The sequence below is a fragment of the Mastigoproctus giganteus genome, chromosome 4 (assembly GCF_048544385.1).
Source record: "Mastigoproctus giganteus isolate SK-2022 chromosome 4, ASM4854438v1, whole genome shotgun sequence".
Lineage (NCBI taxonomy): Eukaryota > Metazoa > Arthropoda > Arachnida > Uropygi > Thelyphonidae > Mastigoproctus > Mastigoproctus giganteus.
This window is the reverse complement of record NC_143578.1, coordinates 20,969,592-20,979,771: the sequence shown is the minus strand read 5'-3', so window position 1 is coordinate 20,979,771 and position 10,180 is coordinate 20,969,592. Positions and strand designations below refer to the sequence as shown.

The following is a 10,180-nucleotide window of genomic DNA, read 5'->3' as shown; positions in this document are numbered from 1 at the left end:
GGACAAAAGGTTGCTCTTACCGAGAAAGGCTTCAGTTCTTTAAATTGCAGTGTCTGGAGACTAGGCACCTGGGGGGTGATCTGATTGAGGTGTTTAAGGCTTTGAATGGATTGATCAAGCTGAATGCTGATGGGATTTTTGGGATCCCTTCAGCAGTGATGGGATCCAACGGCATTAGTAATGACAAATATATTTTTTATTTTTTTGTTTTAAATATGATTTATTTTTATTTTTATTTATTTTTAACTCTCGTTACTCCGTTTCGACGCGTTGAGCAGAAAAAAAAATTAAATGATAATATATAAATAAAAAATATAAAATGGGATAAATAAATAAATAGAAAATAAGTCCAGTTTATAAGAATTCATTATATAATTCAAGGATTCCCGGTGTTTCTCTAGGTATACCCAGGGCACAGAGAAGTAAGATATGTTAATACTCTGTGACCCAGGGGTTCTCGGACCATAATTTGAGAAATAGTTAAAATGTGTGGATTTTGAAATGAATGTATGATAATTTAAGACAGTCGTGATCATGATTTGTTATTTCTGTTCACATGTGGCTTAATGACTATGCTTGTTAAAAATGTAGGAAGATTTTTTCAGTCTTTATTAATATCGGAAAGGTCATTCAGATTAAATAAACCGTACAGTAAGCAGTGTATTGACAACATTTCTCAGGTAAGCCAATTTTGCAAAGTTTGTATGCATAGGACGATGCATACAAACATTGAACAGAGGTGGTTAACTATAAAAACAAACTACAAGATAATAATTTTGATAAGAGATACCTGCACTCCCAAAAAAATATAAAATAATAATATATTAATGTAATATATTATTAATTAATATATTATAGTAATATAATAATTTTATAATTTCTCCCAAGAGATCATTAACAATATTTCTATAAGCCTGCAATGTAAATATTTGAGGAATGACTAAAAAATAAAAATAAATAAATAAATAAAAAAAAAATAAAATTGAACTTCATGAAACTGCATAATATACCAGCTTTAATGTAATTACAAATACTGCCTTTTCTGATTACCTTGTAGTGGTGGATCAAGCAATATGGTAGGTCCTACCACAGATTTAGTTATCTGAGGTTGTGGTTCCTGCAGGCACTACTATGTTTGGCTACTGCAAGAAAGACAAAAAAAAAAAAAAAGAAAACAATTGAATAAACATGTTTTTACTTTTGCTGAAATAGAAAGCAGAGAAAGTAAAATTCCCATTTCTAATGTGCATTTCTCCCTATGCATACCCAGGGAAAATTTTGTTTTTGATTATAGATATATTTATGGTCATATCTGTAAAATGAATGTATTTAATGGTTAGCTTGCAGAGATGAAAAGCCCTTGTATAATTTCTGTCCTTACACATATGATTCCTATCCAGATTGGAAGAACTCCTGTTGTTTTCTTTTTCCTTCAGATAATGGCCAAGTTAGTTGGTTCTGGGCTAGCATCAACTTGACTTTTTCCCAGAAATTGTTTTTAATCCCACAAATGTTGCACATTGATAATAACATGTACTGAAAGCTCATGGCCTTAGTTACCATGCTATAAAAAATAGTAATTTGATAAGTAATGGTTTTGGAAAAAAAAACATGTAACATTTGAGCCGACCGGGCTAGCCAGGTGGGTAAAGTGCCTGCTTGGCAACCCAAAGGTTGCGGTTTCGAATCCCGCCTCGGGCTGGATCAGTGTGAAATGTAAAAACATTGGGAGGTGCATTATGGCTACGGAAGCCGATGCGGCAACAACTAACGAAAAAAAAAAAAAAAAATGTAGCATTTGTCCAAAACTGGCTAATGTTGTTGTGGTGTGGTGTGTTGTGAGAAAGGCCCACAAAAGTTCCTCTTTTCCTGATCAGAATCAATCTAATCTTTTCTAAGTGGTGCAAAGGTACATTGATTTAACCTTCTGTTGATAACGTGGCAACTGATAGGTGCTACTTTTTTAAAAAAATTTCTGTTTTATTTTTTATTTGTAAATGAAATTGAATCCTCCTATGTAACTTTTTACACCAGTATTCTCTAATTGGTTATACAGTATTTTCTAGGAATTACAAGAATGTACTAGGATTTACAAGACATTGAATTTCTTAAATGGGTTCTTCCAACACGATGACATGCTATGTCACAATGCCAAAACTGGCACAAGAACTTTGTACAGAACTGGTTCTAATGACATGAGCATGAATTGGCCACTGCAATAGTCATCATATCTGAATCCAATTGAGTGCCTATGGGTAAATCAGATGGTCATGGTCTCAATGAAGATCCATGACCATCTAATTTACAACAACTGTAGGAAGCAAATTGACCAGCATCCCTGTGGCATTCTCAATGACCATGCAACAATGAATTCAGGCTATTTTAAAGGCTAAAGGGAGGAGAGACCTACTTGCTAGTAAGTTGGTGTAACTAATAAAATAGCCACTCAGTTATAAAGTCAGAAACAGTACAGGTCATTTTGTGCTGCCATCTGTAGTGTTTTTGTTGCAGCAATCAGGAACATCAAGAGACTCATGGGAAAAGTCCTGTCAGCCTCCTGTTCAGCTTATTCATTTTAATTTTAATATCTCAGTGTCCCTTCTCCCTACCCACCCCTTTTCCCATTGATGCTGAAAGCTTTCATTTTGTCATACACTTGCTTGGTTGCCTTTCAGATCCAAAACATTTAATAGCACACAAAATTTGATGTCGGCATGCACAAAATTGAGAATGTGATATGTCACCAACTGCCAGCAACTTCTAAATTTGCATACTGCTTCTAGATAAGTATATAAAATATGAATATGACAGGCTTTTGTTTATTAGCATTAGAATTGGTAGAGGCATATAATGCAAGAAAGCAAGCTTATACAGCATCAGCCAAAAAAAAAAAAAAAAAAAAAAAAACCCTTTCCATTTCACCCATGCATTCATTCACTCCAAATGTTTGTCTAGTTCTGCCTTGAATTTATTTAAGCTGTCAACTTCCACAATGACAGATGTAAGTTTGTTCCCGCAATCCACCACCCACTGGCTAAAGGCAAATTTTCACACATCTATTCTGCAACTGTCTTTCCTCAATTTGAATTTATATCCCCTCAGGTGATTAATCTGGGCAAGAGGAAGAATCCCATCAGCATTCAGCTTGTTAACTATTCAAGGCCTTATACACCTCAATCAGATCACCTCACATGTGCTTAGTCTCCAGACACTGCAATTTGCAGAACTTAAGTCTTTCCTGGTAAGAGCAACCCTTTGTTCCCCTCGCCAATCTCATTGCCCTTCTCTGTACTCTTCCAGCAGCTCTACATCCTTCCTAAAACGAGACCTCCAGACCTGTACGCAATACTCAAGGTGTGGCCTGACCATTGCCTTATACAAAGGGATAATCACCTCCTTATCCCTGTTAGAAAAATTCCTGTGTATCATTGACAAGACACCATGAGCTACTCTTGCAGACTGTCTGCCCTGCTCAGAAAACTTCATATCTGACTGCACAATTATTCCCGGGTCTTTTTCATTCTTCACTATGCTGAGTGTAGTTCGACACAGTTGATATGTTACTCTGGGGTTACTGCTAGCCATATGCAGTACTTTGCATTTGTCAATGTTAAACTTCAGTTGGCACCTCTCAGCCCATCTGCCCAATTTCTCTAGATCCTGTTGCAGTAGCGTACTGTCATTAACAACCCTGCCAATCTTCGTATTGTCTGCAAACTTGGACATTAAGCCTGTATACTTTCATTAATATCATTAATAAATACAATAAGAAAGGAACAATGGACCCCAACACTGAACCGTGGGGCACTCCACTAATAACATTAGTCCACGAAGCTCATTGTCCATTGATTACCACTCTCTGTCTTCTCCCACTATTCCTCTGTCATCTCTGGGTTTTATTATGATATATTTCTGAGAACCTTTTTGGATGTATCTTGTATAACATCTTAATATCATGAAAAATACTATATAGTATAAATACATAGTCTCTGTATAATTACTATAATAGTTAACAGTCAATTATGTATATACTATATAATTAACTAAACATTCTTTGTGTCCATATAACGTTATTAATATAGGTGTGTGAGGAAACACCCTTTACCTTTAAATCTGGGCAGGCCATTGTTTTCATATTTCTCATATCCTGCTCTTTTATAGCCTTGGTCTCATGAAATCATTACAATATATTGCTAACTTTGTAGAACATTTTTGTTGTGTTCAGTAGAAATAACTTGAATTATTAATAGAGAAATTATGACAAAAGGTTGCCTTTGGAAAGTATCAACAATTGCTCCAGCTTGAATAGAATGGTGAAAGTCAGAGCAAAAAAAAATAGTAGTGTATGTGTGTGAGGGGAATATATTTTATTTAACATGTTAATTTTAAATAAATACAATTTATTTTTTGTTACTTATTAAAGAAATACAAACATAGGTATGCATTTGAGGAATACACTTTACCATATGAGTTTTAAATAATTTTAATTTATTTTTGCATGATGGACCGAAGAATTATTGTGTTGTTTTTTCAGCTTTCAGCCCACTGATGAGATTTGGCACAGAATTCGGAAATGTAGCTAATAACCAATTTTATAATTGTGAGTGGTGTTTATATTTATATACAGTATTTTTTTTTTAAGTAGGAGTAGTAAAATTATTTAAAATGCACATAGTAATGTTCTCTCCTTCCCACCTGTTAATAAATTCTTTAAACAATACAGATACACTAGTTTTATTGTTATATTTATAAAATTTAAGGAAAGCTGTCTTGTTACTTGTTTGTAGGTATCGAAGGAAGCAGAAGATACATTTTCTGGAAAGGTACCAATTGGTAAGTTCTTTGTATTTTATATGAAAATACAAGAATAGAAAATGATTCATTCATCATTTAAATTTTTTTTCTTTTTTTGGCTGATGCTCTATAAGCTTGCTTTCTTGCTGTTGTTTGTTTGTTATTTGGTTTTTAGGAGCATTAGCAACGAAGGCCATATTGCTCCGGGGATATGCGGTGGTCATTCCCTGACCTTTCTGCATCCTCCGTATTTGGTGGTCACAGGCTCGAACCCTGGTCTAATCAAGAAGCGTGTGCTACGCACTGCTGCTCTTCCCCACCTGGCTACGGAGGCGCCTTGCTTTCTTGCATCATATGCCTCAACTAATGCTATATGAAATGTTTCTACACACACTAACATAATATAGTCTTTACAAGTCATTTCATTTTTTAAAAAATTATTTAATTTATTGTGATTTTACTCCCTTTTAACTTGAAAAAAAATTTGAAAAAATAAATTGCACTCTGTGCAAAAAACTGAATCATAGAATTGAATTCTACCATACAATAAAATATATCATTGATACTTAGTACTTGTTCACATTGTTTTGGCACATCAGCTCCTTTAGTGTAGTGCAATTAAAGACATACATTACTTCTTTAACCAACGATTCAGTAATTTTCCCTTGGAACAGATGTTAAGCTAACAGGTCTGTAATTACTCACATCGTCTTTTGATCACTCTTTATGAATTGAGATACATTTGCACATCTCCAGTCCATAGGGACACTCCCCTGAGTGTTTGCTTACCTGCTTTGCTGCCTCCCTTAATATAATTGGATCGGTGTAACATATGCCATTTTTCTGATTATGGCGTAAATTGTTTATTCTAGATCCTTCACCATTCTTGTTTAGTGGTGATATAATTCTATAGCAGTCACCTGTGCGATATATGCCCATGTCTCTATTTCCCCGTCTTCTCCAGCAAATATTGCAGCAACCTCCGTTTTGGATGTAAGTGCATTATATAGTCTCTTATCTAAGTCTGGGTCTTCTATAAATGCCATGCACATTCATTGTTGGATTTGCCTGGTTTTTTTTGCCTGATGCATTTGTTTATATGACTCAGCAAATGGGTTAACCTGTCGCAGCACCTTGTCCAATTGTATTACTTGCTGTACACCCTTGGTTTGATTCAAGCCTTTTTGTTGTTGCTTCAGCAGAGTCGAAAATGTAAAGTTGTCCATATCCTGGCTTATTTGCCTCGTTTGGATATAGCGGTGAGACCAAATGGTGAATTTGGCCATGCATTCTAAAACAGTATGATTTCAAATAACCATTTCCAGGCGGCTCTGAGCGCATTGATGTGAACACCATTGCTGAGTTGTACTCTCATATATGTTTTCTGTAGTTATTTGCTTCATGTGTATCCCCCTGTAAGCAGCTCTTGTAGTTGAGTAGGTGTCTCAGACAGTGTGTCAAGTGAAACCTTTCCATCATGACAGCATTTGGTGTATTTATTCAATGTGTTTAACTCACGTCCCCAATATCTTGCATTGCAATATTCACAGTTGTAACCATATTTCCTATATCATGCTCTTCCATATTAATTACAGCTTGTTGATTATTCATATCTGGTACTTCTATTTGATTAATCCTACAGGTCTGCCCATAGGACTTATCAAATAGTGTTTTCTGTCTGTCTTCGTAGTCGTAGAGTCTCGTTTTAGTGTATTAGTTCTCTCCTCTGTTTCATTAGCATTTCTCTTACATTTTCTCAAAGTTCTTACACGCTGTTCAGCCATTTTTACACTTCTTAAAACTTAGAACAGTTTATTAAAATTGAAGACAGATAAAATAAACAGTTGAAATAAACATACATTGATAGCTTTCAGGCATAGGTTGCCTTCCTTCAGTCGAAAAATGTTAGTACAAAAATTAATAAAGAATGCCCGGTATGATGGTCATGCGAGGCAAACTGCACGAATGGGTGTTGGCAACAATTAGCAGTTGGAAAATTTGGGCAACATACCTAAGTGTTTCATATATATAGATTCCATCCACCTACACTTGAATAGAAGTGGTAGTGATAAGGGAATTGGAAAACTGCTAGCTTGGGGGGGGGGGGGAATACACAGGCTAATAGCTTAACTTGAGCAGGCAGAAGCAAAAGCGATTCTAAAACTGCTACTATTGATACATGCAGCAGCCTGGAAAGCAAGGTGTCTGTGACTTCAGGCCCTGCTGTGGGTCATCATGGAACAACTACAGTGGACCCCTGCTTTACGATATTAATCCGTTCCAGAGATACCATCATATCATGAAAATATTGTGATGTGAACCCATTAACACATTGTTTTTGGTAATTTGTTCCAAGACCTTGGAAGTTGAAATTTTCACTATATAACTGAGCTATTTATCTCTCTAAAAGGTGATTTTATAATGGAAATTGTACATATTAATTAAAACTAATATATTGATTAAAGCGCAACACAAAAAAATCAGGCACCTCCGTAGCCAGGTGGGAAGGAGCAGCAGTGCATAGCACACGCTTCTTGATTAGACCGGGGTTCGAGCCCATCACCACCAAATACGGAGGATGCGGAAACGTCAGGGAATGACCACCGCATATCCCGGAGCAATATGGCCTTAGTTGCTAATGCTCCTAAAAACCAAATAACTAACTAACTAACAAAAAAATCACTTCAACCTAAAGGATGTAAAACAAAACACTCGGCCAACACGTTTGCAAATGCTGCTGAGATGAAGGAACATATGGTCTAGTTGGAGACAATCATAAGCCCATCGTAAAGTGAAATAAGTAGGTGGTGATTAATACTATCACTGGTTAGTAGAATTAGTCGCTTTATAGAATCAAATTTCAAAAAATCAATTCATATTATTAAAATGCACTACGCTGTCATCGTTATCGTATGTTCTGTTATAAGAATCAGTTTGAATGCCTTTGCGATATTTTTCTAAAACACATTTCTGGAGGTCACTACAATAAAAACAATTAGCAGTTCTGGTTTATTGGACTTTTCTGTTAGTGCAATCTATTATAAACAGGTAGTAAACTCGATCTTATTGCATTTGCGATAATACCAATGGCTAAAATTCTGTGGGTTTTTACTTTATGGAAAAAATGTGTTTTTCCCCTTCCATGAAATCTTCAATCAAATAAAAAAACGTAAATAAATTTTCAGAATCTTCTCTTCATTCCTATTTTTTAAGGTTTGTAAACTTGTTACTCCCTATCTCACTTGTGTTAGTTGCGATTTGTGCATGCCAGGTTCTTTGTTATTGATTGCTTATCTTTTTTGTTTTAAATTTTACAACAAAAAAAAAAAGTCAGTGCACAGAAATGTCATTAGTTGGTATGTACATATTACAGTATTAACTAAGCCATGTGTGTAAGTGTAAATTTATTTTTATTTTGCTAACCTGTGGAAAATATTCTTCCAGTTTTCATGTATCATTTAATTTTGTTAATTGGTAAAAGTTGTTGTTTGTGTTGTTTTCATTCATTCAACTTTCGGAGACTTTATGGGCGAGCTGCCTCCATGCCGTCTGGTCTTCAGCAGCTTCTTCCAAGTCTTTCATGCTCATGATGGTGTCGAGCCAGCGTGTTCTTTGCCGACTGCTTCTCCTTGTTCCACCGACCGTTCCTAGCATTATTGACGTCTTAGCTCGTTCATAAAGTTTTCTTGGTTAAAAATACTGGAGTAGGTCACCAAGTCTTTCTCCAGCGGTGGCACTATTATATGGCTGTATAGGCCTTTATTAATTAAAACTCAAAGTAATAAAGTAAATTGGTAAAGTAATAAAGTGCAGTTTTGTGCTTTATATCTTTCAGCAGTATTTATTAAGTTCTCAGATTTCCCTGTACTTATTAAGTTCTCAGATCTCTTACTCCTAATATCATTAGTGCTGTGTACAACAGTATCACCTTTTGTGTCCTTAAAAGATGATATTTGCCCTACAACATAATCTGATTTTGCCCCTAGCAGACATACCCTGTTTCTATTCCACTTATCCTTCTTGCGCAACATATTTCCCATTTTCATAACAATAGAGTCACTGACAATAACCACCTTCTGTGGGACCAGTGCATTCTGTCTTGGAGATTGCTGCTGTGTTGTCTGATACAGAAGTGTGAGCTTTGGCATTAAGTTGGACAGCTGAGATCTTTTAATTCTTTCAAGGGCGTATACCTACATTTTAAGCTCTCATAACCACCCAGAATGCTGAGTTTTTGCCTAATTTCTTTACACTCCCTTCACCAAGCTCACACAAAAAGACATCCCCTTGGCTGGATCTTCTCCTGTTCTGGAAAGGTCTGCAAACATTTCACAAGTTGCACATTGTTAGGGTTTAATATGTTGGAGAATCACCCCCTTCGTTATTGATTGAGCTACAGCACTCCTGCCTGTTTGTGCCTGTTGCTTTCCTGCTCTAGTTTGGGGCATGATTTCCGTTTAAATACAATTTAATTGATTAACAATGAAAATTAATAAAATAAATTTAATTGATTAACAATGAAAATTAATAAAATAAATTTAATTGACAATACTACACTAAGCTAATAGATTCACTATGCTAAGGTAATAGAGTGATATCTATTACGCTATCAAGTTTTACGTTATACTTTATGCTATCAAGTTTTACGTTATACTTTATGCTATCAAGTTCAAAATATATGTTACGCTCTACCATTACGATCACAGTGTTAAATTAGCTATATCTTTACTAGAAAGTAAAATTCCTTAGCTAAACACAAAAAAGATATATGCCAAACAAGATTAGAATCTTTGAGCTACTTATTAACACAATTGAAACCCTACTATTCCACTATACTACTCGTTACATGCTACGATATTTGTGGCCAAACACCAATACAATAGCAATACGAATAGTAAACTGTAACTTACAAAATCACTAGCTAAATTTAAAAATAAGCTAACGTGAAGACTATGTAAACTATTTGTAAAACACAATTTAAATATGTTAATTAATGAAAAAGACGGTAAAAATTTATCATTCCCACGAGATTGAAATTCCATGTCCTGGCACTTATGATCTTGTACCCGAGACTCTCTTTGTATCCGGACTTTCAGCCACCTACATCATTGATGTCCGATTTCATTATCAGAATTAAATAGTCTTGTTAGAGCCTTGAATTTATTAAAAATTGAAACTGAACTTTTAGATTCCAGATTGCAAGATGAACTAGGAAAATTATCAAGGTAACTTTGTTTCAGAAATATCAGAATGGTTGATAGTCACAAAAGCATAAGCAGATATTCTTGCACTTCTATTCAAGAGTACCCCATCTCTAAAACAACCATTTGTTTTCTTAACAGGTCGTGCTGAGAAATCATGAGACTCATTGTCTTCAGGTTAAATT

General features: G+C 35.2%; 1 protein-coding gene across 1 annotated transcript in view; it reads left to right on the top strand.

The window, feature by feature from the left end:
• The first annotated feature begins 489 nt into the window (after positions 1-489).
• Positions 490-10,180, top strand: part of LOC150086451 (large ribosomal subunit protein mL62-like) — a 28,685-nt gene continuing 18,994 nt past the window's right edge. Inside the window, exons 1-2 of the mRNA XM_090371390.1 lie at positions 490-680; positions 4,788-4,833. Of these exons, the coding sequence (XP_090227516.1) occupies positions 567-680; positions 4,788-4,833 (160 nt within the window). The 5' untranslated portion in view covers positions 490-566. The remainder of the gene's footprint in view (positions 681-4,787; positions 4,834-10,180) is intronic.